The sequence below is a fragment of the Hylobates moloch genome, unplaced genomic scaffold (genome assembly GCF_009828535.3).
Source record: "Hylobates moloch isolate HMO894 unplaced genomic scaffold, HMol_V3 SCAFFOLD_8, whole genome shotgun sequence".
In the NCBI taxonomy this organism is placed as follows: domain Eukaryota; kingdom Metazoa; phylum Chordata; class Mammalia; order Primates; family Hylobatidae; genus Hylobates; species Hylobates moloch.
Genome location: NW_026652283.1, coordinates 80364937 through 80392170, shown reverse-complemented (window position 1 = coordinate 80392170; position 27234 = coordinate 80364937). Strand labels below are relative to the sequence as shown.

The 27234-nt window shown below is 46.4% G+C and overlaps 1 protein-coding gene across 5 annotated transcripts in view; it reads right to left on the bottom strand.

Annotated features, from left to right (window-relative positions):
* Nucleotides 1–27234, bottom strand: part of QRICH1 (glutamine rich 1) — a 60127-nt gene that overhangs the window by 21684 nt on the left and 11209 nt on the right. For all 5 annotated transcript variants that reach the window (XM_032161596.2, XM_032161597.2, XM_058442220.1 and 2 more), the window contains 2 exons: nt 20999–21328; nt 2989–4020 (listed from right to left, as the gene is read on the bottom strand). In XM_032161596.2, the coding sequence (XP_032017487.1) occupies nt 2989–4020; nt 20999–21307 (1341 nt within the window). In that variant the 5' untranslated portion in view covers nt 21308–21328. The remainder of the gene's footprint in view (nt 1–2988; nt 4021–20998; nt 21329–27234) is intronic.

The following is a 27234-nucleotide window of genomic DNA, read 5'->3' as shown; positions in this document are numbered from 1 at the left end:
GGTTCAACTTGACTGTCTTCTGCACGTGCTGTAAAGTGGTCCAAGGGTAGAAAAGACTGTCTTATTCATCTCTATTCCCCAGCTCCTAGCACAGAGCCTGCATAAGAGGACAGAGGGATGTTTGTGGTATATATAGACAAACTCATCTTTCCCTTGGCATCTTTCCCTTGGGATGGAAAATTGAGATTCTTCACAATTTTTCTATTTCTGGTAATAATAACTTCATGTAAATCACTCTAAGACTTTCCCAAATCAGATACAGCCTCTGAAGAACACTGGCCCACTAAAATGAACTCCAGAAAGGATCTTCTGCTGAAGACGCAGACATGGAAATTATAAACAGAGACCACTAAGTACCAAATGAGGCACTGACTTGCAATTGGACCATCAGGCCCAGGAGAGCTAGGGGAGGCCTAATGGGCTCCATCTCTGTGAACAAAAGCTGAGCATAGGGACCTATTACAAATCTACTGGCTGGTTTCTCCTATATGCAGTCAATTCTACACACGTCTACTTGATTCCCCCTGTTACCACGAATCTAGGAAATTCCTGATTTCCTACCACAGATTAGATCAAACTCAGCTCTACTTTAGGAAGACAACAACCCCACCCCTGCCCCCCAACACTAACTCCATTCCCATAGTTCCCTTCTCAAGTTGCCTTAGGCCATGTCCCTTCTGTCCATCCTTGGCTCTGTATTTATGCTGTTCCATTCTTTTGTTTATCTATACTATAAACTACAGTTCAACAGTTCAAGGCAGGGTGCAGTGGCTCATGCCTGTAATCCCAGCACTCTGGGAGGCCAAAGTGGGAGGATCACTTGAGGCCAGGAGTTCAAGAGCAGCCTGGGCAACACAGTGAGACCCTGTCTCTACAAATATATATATATATGCCGAGTGTGGTAGTCTGTGCCTATAGTCCCAGCTACTTGGGAGGCTGAGGTGGGAGGATTTTATGAGCCCAGGAGTTTGAGGCTACAGTGAATTATGATCACTACCATACTCCTACCTGGGAAACAAAGCAACAACCTGTCTCAAAAGTAAATAAACAACAGTTCAAACGTCATTTTGTCCACAAAGACGCCTCTGTTAACTTTTTAACCTAGAATTTCTAAATTCCCAGTTTGTCTTTGTGTATATGTCATAATTATTCTGCCTTATAAATAATTTGAAGGAAAAGAAATCCTAAGTTCTTACTTTTCACAACTAGACTCTAAGCTATACGAAGCAAAAAATCTTGTCTTGTTCTATTTCTAGGCCCAAAAGCTAGATATTTAGCAGGACCTTAATTATGTCACCTAGGATAATATGATGTTGCCTCTATGAAACCACCTGGTCAACCTTTGCTTAATTAATCACTTACAGCCCATGTTTCCAAGTGCAGTCCCTTATCTAACTTGTTTGTACCAGCTCCCGCAAACATATGCATGCCCAGGAGCCTATGCCCACTGAGGCACAGCACCTTCATCAGTCCCATAAGACCAGAGGCCCTATATCTCACTCTAACAGGACCAGATATTTCACCAATCAGTTCTTTTAGACAGGGTCTCACTCTGTTCTCTAGGCTGAAATGCAATGGCATGATTATAGCAGCCTCAACCTCCCAGGCTCATGCAACCCTCGCATCTACGCTGGGACCACAGGTATGTGCCACCACACCAGACTATATTTTTAAATTTTTTGTAGAGATAGGGTCTTCCTATCTTCCAGGCTGATCTCAAACTGCTGGGCTCAAGCATTCCTCCCACCTCAGCCTCGCAGAATGCTGGGATTATAAGCAACTGCCACTGCACCCAGCACTAACAGTTTTTTTGTTTGTTTTCAGACAAAGTCTTGCTCTGTTGCCCCAGGTTGGAGTTGCAGTGGCACGATCTCAGCTCACTGCAACCTCTGCTTCCCAGGTTCAAGCAATTCTCCTGCTTCAGCCTCCCGAGTAGGATTACCTGGGATTACAGGTGTGTGCCACCACACCCAGCTAATTTTTGTATTTTTAGTAGAGACGGGGTTTCACCATGTTGGCCAAGCTGATCTCAAACTCCTGACCTCTGGTGATTCACCCGCCTTGGCCTCCCAAAGTGCTGGGGTAACATGCGTGAACCACCGTGCCTGGCCCCTATTTTTTTCTTTTGACAGAGTTTTGCTCTTGTTGTCCAGGTTGGAATGCAATGGCGCAATCTCAGCTCACTGCAACCTCTGCCTCCCGGGTTCAAGTGATTCTCCTGCCTCAGCCTCCTGAGTAGCTGGGATTACAGGTACCTGCCACCATGCCCAGCTAATTTTTGTATTTTAGTAGAGACAGGGTTTCATCATATTGGCCAGGCTGGTCTCGAATTCCTGACCTTGTGATCCGCCCGCCTCGGCCTGCCAAAGTGCTGAGATTACAGACATGCGCCACCTCGCCCGGCCGCCCCTGTAACACAAAAACTCTTGGAGGTCCCACCGCATAGATGGCATATTCAAGCCTCCCAATGGTGATCACTTTTAACAGACTCCTTAAGAGGTATTTTAGCTTTTCTAATTCACCCACACTGTGTGCCCAAAGATGAAAAACAGAATGAACAATCTCACAGCCTCTCCAGTGGAGTTTGTAATCTATGTGATAAACTACAAGTGTTTTGCTAAAACCATTTACTTATGATACAAGGAAGCAGCACCTGGGACATACTTGCGGTGTCCCATTCATCTACACCTGTAACTTTACTCTTCCTGAGAAGAGATTACAATGAAGTGTCCATGGTACTTAAACCCAAAATGTCTCCAAAACTCCAAAGCAATTCCTGGCCATCTCATTTACCTCCAGGTACCAGGATAAACTTTTTTTTCTGTTGCATAGCCTCAGGTGATGTTTCTCCCCCTCTTCTCCCAAATACTAAATAAGGTTTCACTGTAAGAGTAAAAGCAGTAAATAAGCCAGAGGTTGCGAGGCAAGCTCTGTGCTGCACTGAGCCCTGAGGGACCAGGCTGCCTGCCCTACTAAGTCTTCACTTACTGAACAAGTAACTTGGAGTTGCTGCTGCTGCTGCTGTGGTGGTGGCGTCTGCTCCTGGGGAGTTTGCTGCTGTGGCTGCTGTTGGGGGTCCCATATATGGACAGTTTGAGCCGTATTCTGGTACGTGCCTGCCACAGCCTGCACAGCCACTGGAATGTGGATGTTGCCATTCATGAACTGTGCTGGAAAGAGAGAGTTTGCAAGGGTCTGCACTACCTCTTCATGGGAGTTTTTCACTACAGATGTGGTGCCCACCATCTTCTCCTTGTCATCCTCCAGCTTAACAGCTGCCAGGGCCGTGGGTGAGCCACTGACGTGAACTGCGTTGTAGGCTTCCTGGGGAATGGCAATGTGGGTAATGCTCTGCTGCTGAGGGTCCCCCCGGGGCTGGGCAGAATAAACAGGGATGGTCCAGGTTTCTCCTGTAGGGCTAGTAATGGTCCCAGTGGCACTGTACAGGTGGGCACTGTCTACTGTCAGTAAGTCTGGCCTCAAAGACACATAACTCTGCTGCTGGCCCTGTGGAATGGCCAGCACGGTGGCCACCGGCTGCCCTGAGATGGCGTAGGACACAGTGATGGGCATGTCCACTTTGCGCTTCTTCACTGGCTGGAGGACACTGGCCGTGCCAACCCGCCGCTCCCCTTCCCGGGGTGAGCCCTGCTGGGATGGTGGTGGGGAAAGGGCACCCACGGTCTGGATTTGGATCTGCTGACCACCAGCAAGAGACTGGCCAGCCACCAGCTGAGCCTGGATTTGCTGATGTGGGATGTGCTCCTCCGGGATTTCTGCAGCCTGGATCTGCTGGGCCGCTTGCACGTGCTGCACCTGGATCTGAGCTGCTTGCAGCTGCGAGGGACTGGGACTCTGCAGAGACGGGGTCTGAATGGAGGGGGCTGCTGACTGTGGTGCCTGGCCTTGGATCTGCACCTGGACCTGGATGGGTTGCTCAGTAGGCTGGTGAACGGTGAGTTGTGGGGAGAGCTGCTGAGCCGAGACCTGTTGTGGAGACTGCTGTACTTGCACCTGGACCTGTAAGCAAGAAGATTCATCAGTGAGTGAACCAGGTAGCACTGAAAATCCAGCACCCAAGGAAAGAAAGAAAAGAGATCCCAGACAGGGACCCGCACAATGTGAGAAAACACTGGCATACTCAAGGCTTCTGAGAAGGACACAATACGTAAGACTAGATGCAGAATTGTCCAGCAGCACATTACAATAACAGGGACATATATTCACCCCAGAGAGCAAGCAAGACAATTAACTGGGGTCTAAAAGGGAAATATCAAAAAAGAATTTTTTTTTTTTTTTTTTTTTTAAAGACAGACTCGCTCTGTTGCCCAGGCTGGAATGCAGTGGCGCAATCTCAGCTCACTGCAACCTCCGCCTGCTGGGATCAAGTGATTCTCCTGCCTCAGTTTACTAGAGTAGCTGGGATTACAGACATGCTGGAGTCTAACAAGGAAATATCAAAACTTTGGTTTTTTTCCCAAACTCTCACTCTGTCGCCCAGGCTGGAATGCAGTGGTGCCATCTCAGCTCACTGCAATCTCCACCTCTCAGGTTCAAGCAATTCTTGAAGCCAGCCTCCCGAGTATCTGGGATTATAAACATGTGTCACCACATCCAGCTAATTTTTGTATTTTTAGTAGAGACGAGGTTTCACTATGTTGGCCAAGCTAATCTTGAACTCCTGACCTCAACTGGTCCACCCACCTCGGCCTCCCAAAGTTCTGGGATTACAGGTGTGAGCCAAAACAGCCGGCATTTTAATTTTCATTTTCTTTGAGACAGTTTTGCTCTTGTTGCCCAGGCTGGAGTGCAATGGCATGATCTTGGCTCACCGCAACCTCAACCTCCTGGGTTCAAGCAATTCTCTTGCCTCAGCCTCCTGAGTAGGTAGGATTACAGGCATGCATCACCACGCCCAGCTAATTTTGCATTTTTAGTAGAGACGGGATTTCCCCATGTTGGTCAGGCTGGTCTCGAACTCCTGACCTCAGGTGATCCGCCCACCTTGACCTCCAAAAGTGTTGAGATTATAGGCATGAGCCACCATGGCTGGCATTTTAAAAATTTTTTTGAGATGGAGTTTCACTCTTTTTTTTTTTTTTTGAGACGGAGTCTTGCTTTGTCACCCAGGCTGGAGTGCAGTGGTGCCATCTCAGCTCTCTGCAAGCTCTGCCTGCCAGGTTCACGCCATTCTCCTGCCTCAGCCTCCTGGGTAGCTGGGACTACAGGTGCCTGCCACCACACCCGGCTAATTTTTTTTGTATTTTTAGTAGAGACTGGGTTTCACCATGTTAGCCAGGATGGTCTCCATCTTCTGACCTCGTGATCCGCCCGCCTTGGCCTCCCAAAGTGCTGGGATTACAGGCGTGAGCCACCGCGCCCGGCCTTGAAATGGAGTTTCACTCTTGATGCCCAGGCTGGAGTGCAATAACATGATCTCAGCTCACCGCAACCTCTACCTCACAAATTCAAGCGATTCTCCTGCCTCAGCATCCTGAGTAGATAGGATTACAGGCGCTCATCAGCATGTCCAGCTAATTTTTGTATTTTTACTAGAGAAGGGGTTTTGCCATTTAGCCAGGCTGGTCCTGAACTCCTGACCTCAGATGATCCACCTGCCTCGGCCTCCCAAAGTGCTGGGATTACAGACGTGAGCCACCACACGGGGCCCTTTTTTTCTCTAAAGATAGAGTCTTGCTCTGTTGCCCAGGTTAGAGTACTGTGGTAAGATGATAGGGCACTTTAAACTTCAAACTCCTCAAGTGACCCTCCCACCTCAGCATGCTAAATAGCTAGAACTACAGGTACACCACCACCACATCCAGCTAATTTTTTTTTTTTTTAGATGGAGTCTCGCTCTGTTACCAGGCTGGAGTGCAGTAGTCTGATCTCAGCTCATTGCAACCTCCGCCTCTCGTGTTGAAGCTATTCTCCTGCCTCAGCCTCCTGAGTAGCTGGGACTACAGACGCGTGCCACCACTCCCAGCTAATTTCTGTATTTTTAGTAGAGACGGGGTTTCACCACGTTGGTTGGCCAGGATGGTCTCGATCTCTTGACCTTGTGATCCGCCCACCTTGGCCTCCCAAAGTGCTAGGATTACAGGCTTGAGCCACCATGCCTGGACTTTTTTTTTTGAGATGGAGTTTTTTGCTCGTTCCCCAGGCTGGAGTGATATGGTAGTCACGGCTCACCGTAATCTCTGCATCCCGGGTTCAAGCTATTCTCCTGCCTTAGCCTCCCAAGTAGCTGGGATTACATGTGCCCGCCACCACACCCAGCTAATTTTTTTTTTTTTTTTTGAGACAGAGGCTCGCTCTGTCACCCAGGCTAGAGTGCAGTGGTGCGATCTTGGCTCACTGCAACCTCCACTTCCCCGGTTCACGCGATTCTCCTGCCTCAGCCTCCCGAGTAGCTGGGACTACAGGCGTGTGCCACCACATCCGGCTGATTTTTTGTATTTTTAGTGGAGATGGGGTTTCACCGTGTTAGCCAGGATGGTCTTGATCTCCTGACCTCATGATCTGCCCACCTCGGCCTCCCAAAGTGCTGGGATTACAGGTGTGAGCCACCACGCCCAGACCTAATTTTTATATATATATATATTTTTGAGACCGAGTCTCGCTCTGTCGCCCAGACTGGAGTGCAGTGGTGTGATCTCGGCTCACTGAAAGCTCCGCCTCCCAGGTTCATGCCATTCTCGTGCTTCAGCCGCCCAAGTAGCTGGGGCCACAGGTGCCCGCCACCACGATCGGCTAATTTTTTGTATTGTTAGTAGAGATGGAGTTTCACCGTGTTAGCCAGGATGGTCTCAATCTCCTGACCTCGTCATCTGCCTGCCTTGGCCTCCCAAAGTGCTGGGATTACAGGCGTGAGCCACTGCGCCCGGCCCTAATTTTTGTATTTTTAGTAGAGATGGGGTTTCACCTTGTTGGCCAGGCTGGTCCAAAGCTCCTGATCTCAGGTGATCCACCAGCCTCGGCCTCCCAAAGTGCTGGGATTATAGGCGTGAGCCACCATACCCAGCCCCCAGCCTGATTTTTTGGGCAGATGTCCCCAACCCTGGGGCCAAGGACTAGTACTGGTCCATAGGCGAACGACACAGCACAGAGGTGAGCAGCAAGTGAGCATTACTGCCTGAGCTCTGCCTCCTGTCAGATCAATGGTGGCATTAGATTCTTGCAGGAGCACAAACCCTATTGTGAACTGCAAATGTGAGGTATCTAGGCTGCATGCTCCTTATTAGAATCTAATGCCTGGTCAGGTGCATTGGCTCACACCTGTAATCCCAGTACTCTGGGAGGCTGAGGAGGGAAGATCACTTGAGGCCAGGAGTTCAAGACCAGCCTGGCCAACATGGTGAAACCCCACCTCTACTTCTACTAAAAATACAACAAATTAGCCAGGCATGGTGGTGCATGCCTGTAATTCCAGTTACCTGGGAGGCTGAGGCAGAACAGCTTGAACCCAGGAGACGGAAGTTGAAGTGAGCAGAGAGAGCACCACTGCATCACAGCCTGGGTGAGTGAGCCTCTGTCTTTAAAAAAAAAAAAAAAAAAAAAATCTAATGCCTAATGATGTGAGGTGAAACAGTTTCATCCCAAACCACCCCCTCCATCAATGTCTGTGGAAAATTGTCTTCCACAAAATGAGTCCCTGGTGCAAAAAAACGTTGGGGACCAGGCTGGGCGCGGTGGCTCACGCCTGTAATCCCAGCACTTTAGGAGGCCGAGGCGGGTGGATCACGAGGTCAGGAGATCGAGACTATCCTGGTTAACACAGTGAAACTCCATCTCTACTAAAAATACAAAAAATTAGCCAGGCGTGGTGGCCGGTGCCTGTAGTCCCAGCTACTCAGGAAGCTGAGGCAGGAGAATGGCGTGAACCCAGGGGGCGGAGCTTGCAGTGAGCCGAGGTAGCGCCACTGCACTCCCACCCGGGTGACAGAGCGAGATTCCGTCTCAAAAAAAAAAAAAAAAAAAAAAAAACAACATTGGGGACCACTGCTTTAGAGTGCTTACTTAACATATGTTTAATGGGAAAGGCATTTAAATAAACAGAATCTCAATAATTTAATCTGAGCAATATTACCATAACCTGGATGACATGTTTCTGATAAGAATAGTTACTGTCTTATTATTATGTCAGCATGCGAAAGAGAATGAAAAGAAAAAAATACACAGTATGCAATTTTTTAAAAACAGCTTTTACCATCAGACACATAGATAAATTACCCTAACCACAGGTAGGAATTAGAAAGGTAGAAAACGAGAAGGCAGAAAGTGAGGCCAGGCACAGTTGCTCATGCCTGTAATCCCAGCTTGGTGGGAGGCCGAGGTGTGTGGATCACCTGAGGTCAGGGGTTTGAGACCAGCCTGACCAACATGGTGAAACACCGTCTCTACTACAAATACAAAATTAGCCGGGCATGGTGGTGCATGCCTGTAATCCCAGCTACTTGGGAGGTTGAGGCAGGTGAACTACTTAAACCCGGGAGGTGGGGGTTGCAGTGAGCCGAGATCACACCACTGCACCACAGCATGGACAAGAGTGAAACTCTATCTCCCAAAAAAGAATATATGTAAATGGCCAAGAACCACATAAAAAGTTGCTCCATATCACTAGCTGTGAAGGAAATTCCAATCAAAGCCACAATGAAAAACCACTTTATATCTAATAGGTTATAACTAAAAAAGACAGATAACAACAAGTATAGATGAGGATAGGGACAACTTGAAACTGCTGGTGGGGCATGTTAAATTGGTGTAGTTGACCAGATGCAGTGGCTCACACCTGTAATCCCAGCACTTTGGGAGGCTGAGGCCGGTGGACATGAGGTCAGAAGTTCCAGACCAGCCTGGCCAACATGGTGAAACCCTGTCTCTACCAAAAACACAAAAATTAGCTGGGCATGGTTACGCCTGCCTGTAATCCTAGCTAATCAGGAGGCTGAGACAGGAGAACAGCTTGAACCCAGGAGGCAGAGGTTGCAGTGAGCCGAGATCGCGTCACTCATGCCAGCCTGGGGGACAAAGCAAGACTTGTTCTAGAAACAAACAAACAAACAAAAATAAAGCCATTATATGTTAACATAAACAAATAACATATTCTTTTTTTTTTTTGAAACGGAGTCTCGCTCTGTCACCCAGGCTGGAGTGCAGTGGTGCGATCTCGGCTCACTGCAAGCTCCGCCTCCCGGGTTCACGCCATTCTCCTGCCTCAGCCTCTCCGAGTAGCGGGGACTACAGGCGCCCGCCACCACGCCCGGCTAATTTTTTGTATTTTTAGTAGAGACGGGGTTTCACCGTGGTCTCGATCTCCTGACCTCGCGATCCACCCGCCTCGGCCTCCCAAAGTGCTGGGATTACAAGCGTGAGCCACCGTGCCCAGCCAACAAATAACATATTCTTATGAAAAATAACTATTTGCCAAAATAATTATAATAAGAATTGCATTGTTTTACAGTTTTGGAAACCTCTTTTCTCCTGCTTCAGCCTCCCAAGTAGCTGGGATTACAGGGGCATGCCACCATGTCCGACTAATTTTTGTATTTTTAGTAGAGACAAGGTTTTTGCCATGTTGGCCAGGCTGGTCTCGAACGCCTGACCTCAAAGTGATCTGCCTACCTCGGCATCCCAAAGTGTTAGGATTACAGGCGTGAGCCACTGCGCCCGACCTATTTTTGCAAACCTCTTTAACGGCTGACTTAATATAAGGTAGCTGAATTATCCTATCTGCTTCCGCACTCAATCTGTTGTGCTATCATACATCACACATGGCCTCTGTAAAACTCCAGTACGTGGTCAGGAGAGAATGAAAGTGAAAAAGGCAAATAATACACTGGCATTGTAATAAAAACAGCTGTGACCCTGAGGAACCCTAAAAGGTGCTTGGAGGCTACCAGGAGTCCTTCTTTTTTTGAGACGGAGTCTCCCTCTGTTGCCCAGGCTGGAGTGCAGTGGCATGATCTCAGCTCACTGCAAGCTCCACTTTCCGGGTTTACGCCATTCTTCTGCCTCAGCCTCCTAAGTAGCTGGGACTACAGGCACCCGCCACCATGCCCACTGATTTTTGTTTTGTATTTTTATTAGAGATGGGGTTTCACCTTGTTAGCCAGGATGGTCTCGATCTCCTGAGCTCATGATCCGCCTGCCTTGGCCTTCCAAAGTGCTGGGATTACAGGCCCCTACGAGTCTCTTGAACTACCATTTGTGAATCACTGCTGGCCAGGAATGGTCATGCCTATAACCTCAGCACTTTGGGAGGCTAAAGCTGGCAGACTGCTTGAGCTCAGGAGTTCGAGACCAGCCTGGGCAATGTAGTGAAACCCCGTCTCTACCAAGAATACAAAAAAATTAGCCAGATGTGGTTGTGAGCCAACTGTGGTCCCAGCGACTCAGGAGGCTGAGGTGGGAGAACTACTTGAACTCAAGAGGCAGAGGTTGCAGTGACGCAAGATCGTGTCACTGTACTCTGGCATGAGTGACAGTAAGACCCTCATCTCAGGAAAAAATAAGGGTAAGGAAAAAAAAAAAAAAGAACCACTACTATTGTGTTAAACACAGTATGTTTTTAAATTATAATATGGCTTGCTTAAAACAAAATGTCAAAAATCTGGTTACTATCACTGAATCATAGCTCATATGCCTTATGCTTTACTGTATTTCTTAATTGACTTTTCTTTTTTTTGTTGTTGAGACAAGAGTCTCACTCTGTCGCCTAGGCTGGAATGCAGTGGTGCAATCTTGGCTCACTGCAACCTCCTCCTCCCGGGTTCAAGCAATTCTCCTGCCTCAGCCTGCTGAGTAGCTGGGATTACTGGCACCTGCCACCATGCCTGGCTAATTTTCATATTTTTAGTTGAGACGAGGTTTCACCACGTTGGCCAGGCTGGTCTCGAACCCCTGACCTTAAGTGATATGGACACCTAGGCATCCCAAAGTGCTGAGATTACAGGCATGAGCCACTGCACCCAGCTGATTTTTCTTCTTTTAAAATGGGTTATTACCTGATCAATTGATTTTTCTTAGAAATCATTTATCAGGCCAAGTGAGGTGGGTCATGCCTGTAATCCTAGCATTTTGGGAGGCCAAGGCAGGTGGATCACCTGAGATAAGGAGTTTGAGACCAGCCTGGCCAACATGGTTAAACCCTATCTCTAATAAAAATACAAAAATTACCCAGACGTGGTGGTGCGCACCTGTAATCCCAGCGACTCAGGAGGCTGAGGTAGGGACAATAGCTTGAACCTGGGGGGCGGAGGTTGCAGTGAACCGAGAACACGGCACTGCACTCCAGCCTCAGTGACAGAGACTCTGTCTCAAAAAAAAAGAAAGACAGAAATTACTTATCAATGCTCAGGCTTCCAAAATAAACAATTAAATGGCTAATGTGGCTAATGGCTATTGTTAGCAGAATTACTACGGAGTTAGAACTTCCCAATCCACCTCCTAAGTGGTGGCACCTGTCTGTCACTCCAGAAATGAACAAAATTACAAATAATCTGATGTCACTTTATATCCAACATAGTAAGAATTTAAAATTAGGGGAATAAGAGTTAAGAGTAAATTTAAGGGCTGGGTGCGGTGGCTCACGCCTGTAATCCCAGCACTTTGAGAGGCCGAGGTGGGCAGATCACAAGGTCAGAAGATCAAGACCATCCTGGCTAACATGGTGAAACCCCGTCTCTACTAAAAAATACAAAAAAATTAGCTGGGTGTGGTGGTGGGCACCTGTAGTCCCAGCTACTTGGGAGGTTAAGGCAGGAGAATGGTGTGAATCCAGGAGGCGGAGCTTGCAGTGAGCTGAGATAGTGTCACTGCACTCCAGCCTGAGTGACAGAGCTAGACTCCGACTCAAAAAAAAAAAACCAGTAAATTTAAGGTATTTTCTGACATTTCTTTATTAATGTCAACATAATGAATTAAAAAATCAGACTTTATATGCTTATATCCTTTATTACTAAGTATAAAGTAAGTCAGTAAGAAATAAAATATGTTGGCCGGGCATTGTGGCTCACGCCTGTAATCCTAGCACTTTGGGAAGCTGAAGAGGGTGGATCACCTCAGGTCAGGAGTTCGAGACTAGCCTGGGCAACATGGCGAAACCCCGCCTCTACTAAAGATACGAAAACTAGCTGGGTGTGTTGGCGGGTGCCTGTAATCCCAGCTACTCAGGAGGCTGTGGCAGTAGAATCGCTTCAACCAGGGAGGTGGAGGTTGCAGTGAGCCGAGATCGCACCACTGCACTCCAGCCTGGGTGAAAGAGCAAAACTCTGTCTCGAAAAGAAAGAAAGAAAGAAAGAAATTAAATGTTATTTATATTACTTCCCTTCAATTTTTTAAATTTATATAAGAGCCAAGCTTTTTCATTGGGTAGAAAATTACTAAATAATCATATTAAGAATTTGGAAAAAGGCCGGGCGCGGTAGCTGACACCTGTAATCCCAGCACTTTGGGAGGCCGAGGCGGGCGGATCACGAGGTCAAGAGATTGAGACCATCCTGGCCAACCAACATGGTGAAACCCTTTCTCTCCTAAAAATACAAAAAAAATTAGCTCAGAAGGCTGAGGCAGGAGAACCACTTGAACCCGGGAGGCAGTGGTTGCAGTGAGCCGAGATCATGCCACTGCCCTCCAGCCCAGGCGATAGAGTGAGACTCGGTCTCAAAAAAAAAAAAAGAATTTGGAAACAAAACTAAAAAAAAAAAACCCCACAACAATTCTGTCATTCAGATATAACAACTGTCAACATCTTTTTTTAAAAAAAGTATTAAATTTTACTTGAAATTAAAATGAAATGAGGTGCTTAAGTGCTGTGGCTCATGCCCGTAATCCTAAATCAGGAGGATATGGCAGGAGGATCACTTGAGGCCAGGAGTTTGAGACTAGCCTAGGCAACATAGGAAGACCGCTCTCCCAACAAAAAGTAAAAATATTAGCCAGGCATGGTGGTGTATGCCTGTAGTCCCAGCTACTCCAGAGGCTGAAATGGCAGCATCAATTATGCCCAGGAGTTCAAGGCTGCACTGAGCTATGATTGTGCCACTCTACTCTGCAGCCTGTAGTCCCAGCTACTCAGGAGGCTGAGGTGGGAGGATCCCTTAAGCATGGGAGGTTGAGGTTGCAGTGAGCCTCTGATCACACCACTGCATTCCAGCCTGGGTGACAGAGCAAGACTCTGTCTCAAAAAAATAAAAACTAAAAAAATTAGTTGGGCTTAGTAGCTGTAGTCCAAGCTACTCAGGAGGCTGACGCAGGAGGATCACTTGAGCCCAGGAAGTCCAGACTGCAGTGAGCCGTGATCATGCTACCGCACTCCAGCATGGATGACAGAGTCAAGCTTGGCTAAACTTTTTTTTTTTTTTTTGTGATGGGGTCTGTGCTGTTGCCCAGGCTAGAGTGCAGTGGCACACGGCTCACTGCAACCTCTGCCTCCTGGGCTCAAGTGATCCTCCAGCCTCAGCCTCCTGAGTAGCTGGGAACACAGTCATGCACCACCATGCCCGGCCAATTTTCTGTATTTTTGGTAGAGATGGGAGTTTTGCCATGTTGCCCAGGCTGGTCTAGAACTCCTGAGCTCAAGCAATCCACTCGCCTTGGCCTCCCAAAATGCTGGGATTACAGGCATGAGCAACCACACCCAGCCGAAAATTACTTTTTAAAGAAAAAAAGGACGTTTCCTCCAATTACACTTGTAACTTGCATTAATAATTGATAATCTGTGTGGGCGAGGGGACCACAAAGAGCACTCTAAAAGGTTGGTGAAAATACAGATCCATGGGGGGGAAATTTTTTTTTTTTTTTTTTTTGAGATAAAGTATTCTCAAGCGATCCTTCCACCTCAGCCTCTTCAGTAGCTGGGATTACAGGTGTGTACCACTACATCTGGCTAATTTTATTTTTAGTAGAGACAAGGTCTCACTATGTTGCCCAGGCTGGTCTTGAATTCCTGAACTCAAAGGATCCTCCTGCCTCAGCCTCCCAAAGTACTGAGATTACAGGTATGAGCCACTGCACCCAGCCTATGATTTTTACTCAAAACAGCAGTAACAATTATCATCAAACTAATGTATCTCTAACTTGCTCATCAAGGTAATGTGAGCTTTAAGTATACATATGTGTATGTGTGTGTTTTGAAGTCTCTATAGTCAATTCCCAATCTCTAGTTCTAAAGCTACGCCAGTGGACTTCTACTCTGTGTATCCTCTACTTCTCAGCTTAGGGCACTCTAAGAAGTGCCCCACTTTCCCCAAAAGTTCTTTCCTACATGTATTCGTCACCAAAAAATTTTTTTTTTTTGGAGACTGAGTTTCACTCACATTGCCCAGTCTGGAGTGCAATGGCGCCATCTCAGCTCACTGCAACCTCGGCTTCCCAGGTTCAAGCAATTCTACTGCCTTAGCCTCCGAATAGCTGGGACTACAGGCACCTGCCAACATGCCCGGCTAATTTTTGTATTTAGCAGAGATGAGGTTTCACCATGTTGGCCAGGCTGGTCTCAAACTCCTGACCTCAGGTGATCCGCCTGCCTCGGCCTCCCAAGGAGCTGGGATTACAAGCATGAGCCACCACGCCTGGCCTTTATCACCTAATTCTGTCTACTTACTCTCTTTCATCAATTTCTTAGATTTAGTGGTTTTTAAATGGTATTCACTTTTTCCAGCACTCTTAAAAATGCTTTGTTGTTCTGTTTTTTATAGAGACAGGGTCTTGCACTTTTGCCCAGGATGGAGTGCAGTGGCATGATCACAGCTCACGGCAACTTCAAACTCCTGGGCCCAAGGAGTTCCTCAGCCTTCTGAGTAGCTGGGACTACAAGTGCACACCACCATGCCCAACTAATTTTTGTGTTTTTCTGTAGAGATGAGGTTTTACCATGTTTCCCAGCCTGGTCTCAAACTCCTGGGCTCAAGTCATCTATATACTTCAGCTTTCCAAACAGCTGGGATTATAGGTCTGAGCCACCATGCCTGGCCTGGCCAGAATTCTTTATTTTTTAAAAGTATCTTTTTAGTCACTTAGGGAAAACATACATTCTTATGATTCTATCACACTGAATCTATCTCACGGATGTCATTATATTTGTTTCTTCTTTCATTTACATAGAGTTTAGGGAGAAAGAAGATGTTAATAGTGATCTCGATCAGTGGCTTTTCTTTCTTCTGAGACAGAGTCTGCTCTGTCACCCAGGCTGTGGTACAGTGGTGTGATCTCGATTTACTGCAACCTCTGCCTCCCAGGTTCAAGCACTGATCAATTTATCTTGAACATAAAGTCTTAAAAAACACTCCGAACTTAAATCCCCAAACTCTTTTTTTTTTTTTTTTTTTTTTTGAGAGACACTCTCGCTCTATCGCCCAGGCTGGAGTGCAGTGGTGTGACCTTGGCTCTCTGCAAGCTCCGCCTCCCGGGTTCACATCATTCTCCTGCCTCAGCCTCCCGAGTAGCTGGGACTACAGGCACCTGCCACTACGCCTGGCTAATTTTTTGTATTTTTAGTAGAGACGGGGTTTCACCGTGTTAGCCAGGATGGTCTTGATCTCTTGACCTGGTGATCCACCCGCCTCGGCCTCCCAAAGTGCTGGGATTACAGGAGTGAGCCACCGCACCCAGCCCCAAACTCTTTAATCTTATGAGAAAGCGGGGCCAGGTGTAATGGCTTGTGCCTGTAATCCAAACACTTTGTATTTGTAATCCAAACACCCACAAAGTGGGTGGCTCGCTTGAACTCAGGAGTCCCAAGACCAGCCTAGGGGCGAGGTGCAATGGCTCATGCCTGTAATCCAAGAACTTTGGGAGGCTGAGGCAAGTGAATCACTTAAGGTCAGGAGTTCAAGACCAGTCTGTCCAACGTGGTGAATGAAACCCCATCTGTACTGAAAAAAGTACAAAAATTGGCCGGGTGTGGTAAGAAAGAGGAGGTCAAAGCTGTAAAAAACAGCAGAATAATTTGAGCCAGAAAATCAGCCTTCTTTTCTCCTTTTCTTTGAGACGCCTTTCCTGTCCTCAGTGTAAAAGGCTGGAGTGCAGTGGCACAATCACAGCTCACTGCAACCATGACCTTACAGGTTCAGGTGATCCTCCCACTTCAGCCTCCTGAGTACCTGGGATCACACAAGCAAGCCACCACACCCAATTAATTTTTGTACTTTTGTACAGACGGGATTTCGCCATGTTGCCCAGGCTGGTCTCAAACTCCTAGGCTCAAGGAATCCACTCACCTCAGCCTCCCAAAATGCTGGGATTACAGGTGTGAGCCACCATGCCTGGGCCAGCCTTCTTTTACTTACCTTTCCTGTACCTTTTCTTCCTTACACAGACAAAACAAGGCTGGGCGTGGTGGCTCATGCCTATAATCCCAACACTTTGGGAGGCCGAGGTGGGCAGATCACTTAAGGTCAGGAGTTCAAAACCACCCTGGCCAACATGGTGAAACCCCGTCTCTACTAAAAATACAAAAATTAGCCGGGTGTGCTAGCTTGAACCCCAGAGATGGAGGTTGCAGTGAGCCAAGATCATGCCACTGCACTCTAGCCTGGGCAACAGAGTAAGGTTCTGTCTCAAAAACTAAGTAAATAAATATAAAAACAAAAAATGAGTAAATCTCAGCCTGGGCAACATGGTGAAATTCTGGCTCTACCAAAAATACAAAAAATTAGGCCTGCATTGGTGGTGTGTGCCTGTGGTCCCATGTACTCGGGAGGCTGAGGTGGGAGGATTGCTTGAGCCTGGGAGGCTGGGGTTGCAGTGAGCCAAGATCACACCACTGCACTCCAACTTAGGTGACAGAATGAGACCCTGTCTCCATAAAAAAAAAAAAAAAAAAAACTCTCTATATGTTAGATACTTTATTATCTTATTCAGTCTCATTAAATGGTATTATCCCTATTTAACTGATGAACAAACTGGAAGTAAAGATTAAGCTTATGCCAACAATTGAGTGGTCAAGTCAAATTTAAACCCAGTACTGAAGCTTCAGAGGCTATGTCCTTCCAATATACTCACCTGCATTTTTGAGGGGCTACAGTGAAACCTACTTCAGCTGGGAACAGTGGCTCATGCCTATAATCCCAGCACTTTTGGAGGCTGAGCCATGAGGACTGCTGGAGGCCAGGAGTTCAACACCAGCCTGAGCAACATGGCGAGAGTCTATCTCTACCAAAAATGAAAAAATTAGCTGAGCATGGTGGCATGCACCTGTACTCCTAGCTACTTGGGAGGCTGAGGTGAGAGCATCACCTGAGCCCAGGAGGTAGAGGCTGCAGTGAGCCATGACCATGCCACAGCACTCCAGCCTGGGGAAGTGAAATCCTGTCTCTAAAAAAACTAAAAGAAAAAATAAAGGAAAGGAAAACCTTCTATCTCACCAGGCACACCTCTTCATACTCCTGCCTCTCCAGCATGTTCCAGTCCCTTTCCTATCCTCTTAGTATAAAAAAACTTCCAGAATACAATGAAATTAAACCATAATAGACAATGTTAAGAAAACTGCATTTGCAACTGGAGGAGCCCGTTGTCTCACATAAAGACCTCTAAAGAGGAAAACTTTGGCCAGGCACGGTGGATCACGCCTGTAATCCCAGCACTTTGGGAGGCCAAGGCCGGTGGATCACCTGAGATCAGAAGCTCAAGACCAGCCTGACCAACATGGTGAAACCCTGTCTCTACTAAAAATACAAAAATTAGCCGGCACAGTGGCAGGTGCCTGGAATCCCACCTACTTAGGAGGTTGAGGCAGGAGAATCGCTTGAACCCAGCAGGCAGAGGTTGCAGTGAGCCGAGATCACACCACTGCACTCCAGCCTGGGTGACACAGTGGGACTCCATCTCAAAAAAAAAAAAGGAAAACATTTTACAACAAACGTACTAGTTTCTCGTCTTTCAGAAAGCTTATCAGCAATTAGCATTCTTTTTTGTGTCTTACAATTATTATTTTTTTTGAGATGGGATCTCACTCTGTCACCCAGGCTGGAGTGCAGTGGCATGATCTCAGCTCACTGCAACCTCCACCTCCCAGGCTCAAGCGATTCTCCCATCTCAGCCTCCCTTAGTAGCTAAGACCACAGGCATGCATCACCACACCCAGCTAATTTTTTCTTGTTTTTTGGTAGAAACAGGGTTTCACCATGTTGCCCAGGCTGGTTTCGACCTCCTGGGCTCAAGCAATCCTCCCACCTCAGTTTCCCAAGTAGCTGGGACTACAAGTACATACCACCACTGGGTAATTTTTTTTTATTTTTTTTAGAGACAGGGTTTTGCCATGTTGCCCAGGCTGGTCTCAAATTTCTGGACTCAATGATCTGCCCGCCTTAGCATCCCAAAGTGCTGGGATTACAGGCATCCACAAATGCACTTGGCCGTCTTGTGGCTTACAAACAACGAACACAGACCCAGAAATCCATTAGGTAATCTGAGTTATGGAATCACACAAGTTAATGAAGATCACTGAAATACATCAGCCTTTCCATTTTTAAATTAATTTCAAATGTTACACTATCAGTAATCAGCCAAGACCAGCCCTCCTGTGTTCTGTCTCTATTCAGGATGACACAAATAGAAAGGAAGCCTCAGCCAGGCACAGTGGCTCACACCTGCAATCCCAGTATTTTGGGAGGCCAAGGTGGGCGGATCATGAGGTCAGGAGATCGAGACCATGCTGGCTAACATGGTGAAACGCTGTCTCTACTAAAAATACAAAAAATTAGCCAGGCGTGGTGGCTGGCGCCTGTAGTCCCAGCTACTCGGGAGGCTGAGGCAGGAGAATGGCGTGAACCTGGGAGGCGGAGCTTACAGTGAGCCAAGATCATGCCACTGCACTCCAGCCTGGGGGACAGAGAGAGACTCCATCTCAGGAAAAAAAAGAAAAGAAAAGAAAGGAAGCCTCACTCATATGAAGCTATCACATCTAAACTCAGTACCAAAAGATCACTAATTTCTAAACTATTCAGCTCTCCACAGCAAAGATCAAATATTTGGGCTGGGCGCAGTGGCTCATGCCTGTAATCCCAGCACTTTGGGAGGCTGAGGCAGGTGGATCACGAGGGCGGGAGATCGTGACCATCCTGGCTAACATGGTGAAACCCCGTCTCTACTAAAAACAAAAAAAAATTAGCTGGGTGTGGTGGCAGGCATCTGTAGTCCCAGCTACTTGGGAGGCTGAGGCAGGAGAATGGCGTGAACCCGGGAGGCGGAGCTTGCAGTGAGCTGAGATTGCACCACTGCACTCCAGCCTGGGCAACAGAGCAAGACTCCGTCTCAAAAAAAAAAAAAAAAAAAAAAAAAGATCAAATATTTGTGGTGTTTTTAGTTTACAGTACTTGAGAATATTTTTAAGGCCAGGCATGGCAGCTCATATTTGAAATCTCAGCTCTTTGGGAGGCCAAGGCAGGAGAATATCTTGAGGCTAAGAGTTCAAGACCAGCCTGGGCAACATAGGGAGACTCCATCTCTTAAAAAAAAAAAAAAAAAAAAAAAAAAATTTAATTAGCTGCACGTGGTGGTACATGCCTGTGGTCCAGCTACTTGGAGGTTGAGGCTGGATGATCGCTTGAGCCTGGGAGGTCAAAGCTGCAGTAAGGAGTGATCGTGCCACTGCACTCCAGCCTAGGTGACAGAGCAAGACCCTGTACCTCAAAAAAAAAAAGGCACCATGGCTCACGCCTGTAATCCTAGCACTTTGGGAGCCCGAGAAGGGCAGATTACCTGAGGTCATAAGTTCGAGACCAGCCTGGCCAACATGGTGAAACCCAGTCTCTACTAAAAATACAAAAATTAGCTGGGCGTGTTAGCGCATGCTTGTAATCCCAGCTACTCAGGAAGCTGAGGCAGAAGAATCGCTTGAACCCGAGAGGTGGAGGTTGCAGTGAGCCAAGATCCCTCCATTGCACTCTAGCCTGGGCAACAAGAGCAAAACTCCATCTCAAAAAAAAAAAAAAAAAAAAAAAAAGGCTGGGCATGGTGGCTCACACCAGTAATCCCAGCACTTTGGGAGGCCGAGGCAGGCAGATCCCTTGAGGTCTGGAGTTCAATCCCAACATGGGGAAACCCAGTCTCTATTAAAAATACAACAAAAATTGCTGAGGGTGGTAGCGCACACCTGTAGTCCCAGGTACTCGGGAGGCTGAGGTATGAGAATAGCTTCAACCCGGGGGACAGAGGCAAGAATGCGCCACTGCACTCCAGCCTGGGTGACAGAACAAGACTCTGTCTCAAAAAAGAAAAGAAAAAAACAACCCAGGTGTGGCCGGGTGCGGTGGCTCATGCCTGTAATCCCAGCACTTTGGGATGAGGAGGCAGGCGGATCACGAGGTCAGGAGTTCAAGACCAGCCTGGCCAACGTAGTGAAACCTCGTCTCTATTAAAAGTATAAAAAATTAGCCAGGTGTGTTGGCGGGCACCTGGAATCCCAGCTACTCAGGAGGCTGGGGCAGGAGAATCCATCCTGGGCCACAGTGCAAGACTCCATCTCAAAAAAAGAAGAAACAACGAAAACAACCCAGGTACAATGACATGGCAGCACCACAGAGTGTTGGTCGGCCTTGGAAAGCCAGTCCTCCACCATCACTGACATTGCCGCTGGCGGGGTCACGTGCCGGGACCGGGTTCCGGTGTGGAGAGCCCCTCATCCTGGGAAAAGGGGTGCTGCCAGAAAGGTGGCCACTCCCTCACTCATCACGCAAGGCACGCTGAACCTGATGCTAAACCACTCATAGATGACCTGTTTCTGGGTTGGGGTTTCCTAGGTAGCTAAGCAGATCCCTGGCTGCAATGTATTCAAAAGTCAGCCCTTGACACTGGGGTTTGTTTAAAAAAACAAACAAACAAACAAACAAAAACTTAAAAAGGAAAAGAAAGAAAAAATTTTTAGTCCACATTAACTTTGAAAATCTTAGTGTTAAATAACCTATAACATCATATAGATGTGATGATCCCACTAACTAAAACACTGACAACAAATAAAGTACATTAAACAGGCTGCACCTCAGCATTTCCCATATACCTGAACCTGCTGCGGCTGCTGAACCTGGATCTGCTGTTCTTGCTGGGTTTGTGGCTGAACACTGGTGGTGACTGGACAGGCAAGTTCAAGCAAAGACCCAGCCACTTCAGTGCTGTCTGTGTATATGCAGTTCCCACCCTGTTGGTACACCATGGTAGTGGTGGCTGTCTGCTGGAACTCCTGAAGGGCTTCTGGCCCCTTAGAGGCCAGTGAGTCCAGAAATTCCTTCATCCTGTGTTGCGGGACAGACCGTGCCTTTACTCGGATGTACTCTTCAAAGGAGATGGTGTTCTCTAGGGAATTATTCATATTGCAGAGTCCTCAGGGTTCCTAGAAATAAACAGAAGTCAAAATTATGTTACTGTTTTTAGCAGGAAATGCCCAGAAGCAATTACCCTTGCACAAGAGTGGAATATATTCAGGGCAGCTGTATACATATAGAAACAAAAAATAAAGTTTTATTATACCACCTTATTTTTTTAGTTAATGGATGTTTGAAAATTATTTCTATTAACATTTCTTAAATAAAACTATCACACTGAAAACAAAAAACAAACACATGCTTCACAATACTGGATGAAACAGGCTAAAAACACACTTCCCACCCAGCACTAGGTCAATCCCATCTTCTCTGCAGAGCCAAGCACTGGACAGTAAATGTCACATGCAAAACTGCTCTGTGACCATCACAGAGAGGACACCAAGCAAGGAGGAAGCTAGGGGCAGGGATTCCTATGGATATGTTTTATTTCCAAGTATTTCCTATAGCAGAGATAGCTATGCCACCTAGTTGTGGCAAGACACAAGAGGCAGAGGATATGTTCTTCATCTCCCATCAGAAAAACCAAAAATCCTATTTTGCCATATGCTGCTCACATTCTTTTGCAACACAGCTTATTGGTTAAGAGCATGGACTCTGGAGCCAGGCTGCCTGGATTCAAATCTCAACTTTATGTCTCCTTTATTATGTAACTCTAGAAAAGTCAATTAACCTTAGTTTTCTTGTGAGTAAAATGGGGATACAATAGTACTTACCTCACAGTTGACATAAGGATTAAATAACGCATTTAGAAAATCATCTAACACATAGATAGCACTACATAAATGTAACTAATACTATTAAAATAATTCTGGAAAAAAAGGTAAATAGTGCTTTAAATATCCAGGTCACTACTAAAATTCAGAAATAAATTCTACAAGTTTTCATCAGGTATTTATTTACCTTAAGAATTAACCTGCAGACGTACAGTTAACTCTCATTACCTAAGGGACAAGTGTGCAATCTGTGGACTGCTGACCCCTGTTGCTGCTACCTTTGTACCATCCTCCCTTCATCAGCCCGACCTCAAGAACAAAAGTAGCAGCAGGATGAAAGAGTAACAGAAAACAAGCGAACGTTTTTGCCAAAAAGGATTCTCAGACAATTCTGAATGTCTGGAAAGGTGATTTGTTCCCTTGAGCAATCAGGACAGACTGACCAGATGCTCTACCTTATGTTACAGATATAAAATATGTGAGTAAGCATCTCCTTTCTTCTACCTAGGCTCTAAATTCTTGGCAGACAAGACTATGTCCTGGTTCTCTCCGAATAGCTCACCCATGGTAGTTGCTTCATACATACCTGCTGCATTTGAAATTCAATGTGGAACAGGAAGAATTATGGTTGTTTTGTTTTGTTTTGTTTTTTGAGACAGAGTCTCATTCTGTTGCCCAGGCTGGAGTGCAGTGGCTTGATCTTGGCTCACTGCAAGCTCCACCTCCTGGGTTCACACCATTCTCCTGCCTCAGCCTCCCAAGTAGCTGGGACTACAGGCACCCGCCACCACGCCCAGCTAATTTTTTCGTATTTTTAGTAGAGATGAGGTTTCACCATCTTAGCCACGATGGTCTCGATCTCCTGACCTCATGATCTGCCCACCTCGGCCTCCCAAAGTGCTGGGATTACAGGCATGAGCCACCATGCCCGCCCTTTTTTTTTTTTTTTTGAGTTGGAGTCTCCCTCTGTCGCCCAGGCTGGAGTGCAGTGGCGCAATCTTGGCTCACTGTAGCCTCCCAGGTTCAAGTGATTTTCCTGCCTCAGCCTCCTGAGTAGCTGGGACTACAGGCGCCCACCACCGTGCCCAGCTAATTTATGTATTTTTAGTAGAGACTGGGTTTCGCCATGTTGGCCCGGCTGGTCTCAAACTCCTGACTTCAGGTGACCCGCCCGCCTTGGCCTCCCAAAGTGCTGGGATTATAGGCGTGAGCCACCCAATTGTTTCTGTAATATCCACAGCTCCACGGACTCAAGCAATCCTTCCACCTCAGCCTGGGCAACATGGAGAAACCCCATCTCTACAAAAAAAGTATAAAAATTAAATGGGTGGTGGTATGCACCTGTAGTCCCAGCTACTAGGGAGGCTGAGGTGGAAGGACTGCTTGCGCCCAGAGATCGAGGCTGCGGTGAGCCGAGATCACTCCAATGCACTCCAGCATAGGCGACAGAGCGTAACTCTGTCTAAAAAAAAAAAAAAAAATTAAGTTATCAGCTGGTCACAGTGGTACACACAAGTAGTCTCAGCTACTCAGGAGGCTGAGGTGGGAGGATTGCTTGAGCCCAGGTCTTTGGGCTGGGAAACCTATAGAGACTTACATCTGTAAAAAAATAAAATAAAATAAAATAATATTAATTAAGTGGTCAACGATGTCCACATCACACATAAAGAGAGCATCAGGCCAAGCACACTTTGCCTAACTACAGATTCAGAGAAGGCTACTTGGCTTGGGTGATCCCAGAGCACTCATTTGCCACACTTGCACAGAATGTATCAAAGCTCCCCTTTGTTAACGGCACAGTAGCGATTTCCTTAAGAAGGCATCTTTCGGCTGGGTGTTGTGGCTCACGCCTGTAATCCCAGCACTTTGGGAGGCCAAGGCAGGCAGATCACCTGAGGTCAGGAGTTTGAGACCAGCCTGGCCAACAAGGTGAAACCCTGTCTCTACTAAAAATACAAAAATTAGCCGGGCATGGTGGCAGGCACCTGTAATACCAGCTACTCAGGAGGCCGAGGCAGGAGAATTGCTTGAGCCCAGGAGGCAGAGGTTGCAGTGAGCTGAGATCGTGCCACTGCGCTGCAGCCTGGGCGCCAGAGTGAGACTCTATCTCAAAAAAAAAAAGGGGGGGGGACATCTTTCATAATAGAGATCCGGTAACATTACAAAGTTATGAAACTCTAATATCTAATCACATATACCCTTCTGCTCAAAAGGGGACAAAGGAGAGATTATATGAGCAGACATTAACAGGTCCTCTACCATGCTGGTACATAATTTCAGTTTTTCACCTCCATTATAAAAGAGCAGCAGAGGTCAGTTGGAATTTACATTTCCTAAAATGTATTTTCTTCAACTGTCAGTTGCATTCACATAATATACTGAGACTGATTAAATTTTCAAAGCTACTACAAAAAGCAGTTTTTTTTTTTTTTTTTTTTTAAGGTACAAAAGTAAAGAGTTTTTACATGCAGCAAAAACCTTTTTTGTCTGAAGTCTGGGAAAAGACAAATGACTAAACACCGATACAAAGAAACATTGCTTCCCGAAGGAGTAGATGGGAATTCAATATCAAACAAAACAAAACAAAAACAACAACAAAAAATAATTAAAAAAAAAGAAAAAAGAAATAACGCAAAGTTTACAGAACTGAAAAACCTTCATGACTATTGCCCAGTAAAGCCAGTCTCTATGATCCTCCTAGTAACCCTATTTCTCCTCACTCTCGTCTTTCAAGTTTCAGAAACTCAGAAGGGGCAGCTTAAGCCTCACCTCAAGTCTGATATTAAGTGTAAAGGATAATTTCACCAACTTTTCTTCCTAGAAACAAGCTTTCTTCAGTATTCAGTATAGAATTCCACCTAGTTTTTGTTTTGTTTTGGAGGTTTCTTGGGGGGTTAGGGACAGGGATACAATATGTGAGTAAGCATCTCCTTTCTTTGGCAGACAAGATATGTCCTGTTCTTCCAATTAGTCACCCATGGTATTGTTCATACATACCTGTGATTTGAATTCAATGTGAACAGAAGATTATGTTTTTTTTTTTTTTTTTTTGAGACAGAGTCTCTTCTTTGCCAGTGGGTGCCAGCCTGGGCAAAAAAAAAAAAAAAAAAAAAAAAAAGCCTAAAAAAATTTATAAATAAAAAACTAAAAATCACCCTCCTCTCACCAAACCCTGCCAATCACATTTTTATTCTTAGTTTTGTTATGATTACTTTCATACCTTTAAGCCTCTACTTGTAGACTCATTAATTTTAGAGTACTGGCCAGGTGCAGTGGCTCAGGCCTCTAATCCCGGCACTTTGGGAGGCTAAGCCGGGTGGATCGCCTGAGGGCAGGAGATCGAGACCAGCCTGGCCAACATGGTGAAACCCCACCTTTACTAAAAATATAAAAATTAGCCGGGCATGATGGCACATGCCTGTAATCCCAGCTACTCAGGAGGCTGAGACAGGAGAATCACTTGAACCTAGGAGATGGAGGTTGTAGTGAGCTGAGATTGCACCACTGCCCTCCAGCCTAGCAACAGAGTGAGACTCCATCTTAAAAAAAAAAATTTGGAGTATCTATGGAGTTCTCACTACGTAAGATCAGGAAATTAAAGTCCCATACCCCCGTTTTTTGTTGTTGGTTTCTTTAGACAAGGTCTTATTCTATCACCCAGGATGGAGTGCAGTGGTAAGATCTTGGCTCACTGCAACCTCAACCTCCTGCGATCAATTGCTCCTCTCACCTCAGCCGCCCAAGCAGCTGGGACTACAAGCGTGTACCACCACGCCCAGCTAATTACTGTATTTGTCGTAGAGACAGGGTTTTGCCATGTTGCCCACGCTGTTCTCAAACTCCTAGGCTCAAGAGATCTGCCCACTTCGGCCTCCCAAAGTGCTGGGATTACAGGCGTGAGCCACCATGCCTGGCAGAAGCCTTCTTTTTTTTTTTATTTTTTTGAGACAGAGTCTTGCTCTGTAGCCCAGGTTGGAGTGCAGTGGCATGATCTCTACTCACTGCAACCTCCGTCTCCCGGGTTCCAACCATTCTCCTGCCTCAGTCTTCAAAGTAGCTGGGATTACAGGCATATGCCACCATGCCCAGCTAATTTTTGTATTTTTAGTAGAGACAGGGTATCACCATGTTGGCTAAGCTGGTCTCGAACTCCTGACCTTGTAATCTGCCCGCCTTGGCCTCCCAAAGTGCTGGAATTACAAGGCACCTGCCCCCACACCCGGCTAATTTTTGTATTTTCAGTGGGGATGGAGTTTTGCTATGTTGGCCAGCCTGGTCTCAAACTCCTCGCCTCAAGCGATCTGCCCAGCCTCCCAAAGTGCTAGGATTACAGGTGTGAGCCACTGCGCCCAGCAAGATGTCCTCTATTCCTGATAAACATTTAGCTAAGTGAATATAATTTCTATTTAATCAATATTTTAGTTTTAGAATACAACATTTCATACCAAAGTCCAGAACATATTTTTTGTCAATCAAGGTTCCAAAGATATGATAAAAGCCATTCTGTTGCCTATGTCATCACCAAATAAATCCTACCAGCCAGTATTTCTAGAACAGTACCTTTAAAAAGTTACTATAAGAAACTCTAGCCCAAATATACATTTATTTCCTACGCAAAAAGGCAAATAAGCTAGATATTCAGTTGTCAGAAAAAATAAAAGCTTCAAAAAGTTACCTGCTATAAACCATCAAAATCCATTCTTTAAGCCTTCCATTAAAAAAAAAAAAAAAAAAAGCCGGGCACGGTGGCTCACGCCTGTAATCCCAGCACTTTGGGAGGCCGAGGTGGGTGAATCATGAGGTCAGGAGATCGAGACCACTCTGGCTAACACGGTGAAACCCTGTCTCTACTAAAAATACAAAAAATTACCCTGGCGTGGTGGCGGGCACCTGTAGTCCCAGCTACTCGAGAGGCTGAGGCAGGAGACAGGCGTGAACCTGGGAGGCAGAGCTTGCAATGAGCCGAGACCATGCCACTACACTCCAGCCTGGGCGACAGAGCAAGACTCCGTCTCAAAAAAAAAACAAAAAAAAAAAAAAAAAAAAACAAGAAAAAAAGGCCAGGTGTGGTGGCTCATGCCTGTAATCCTAGCGCTATGGACTTTGGGGGGCCAAGGAAGGTGGATAACCTGAGGTCGGGAGTACGAGACCAGCCTAACATGGAGAACACCCATCTCTACTAAAAATACAAAATTAGTTGG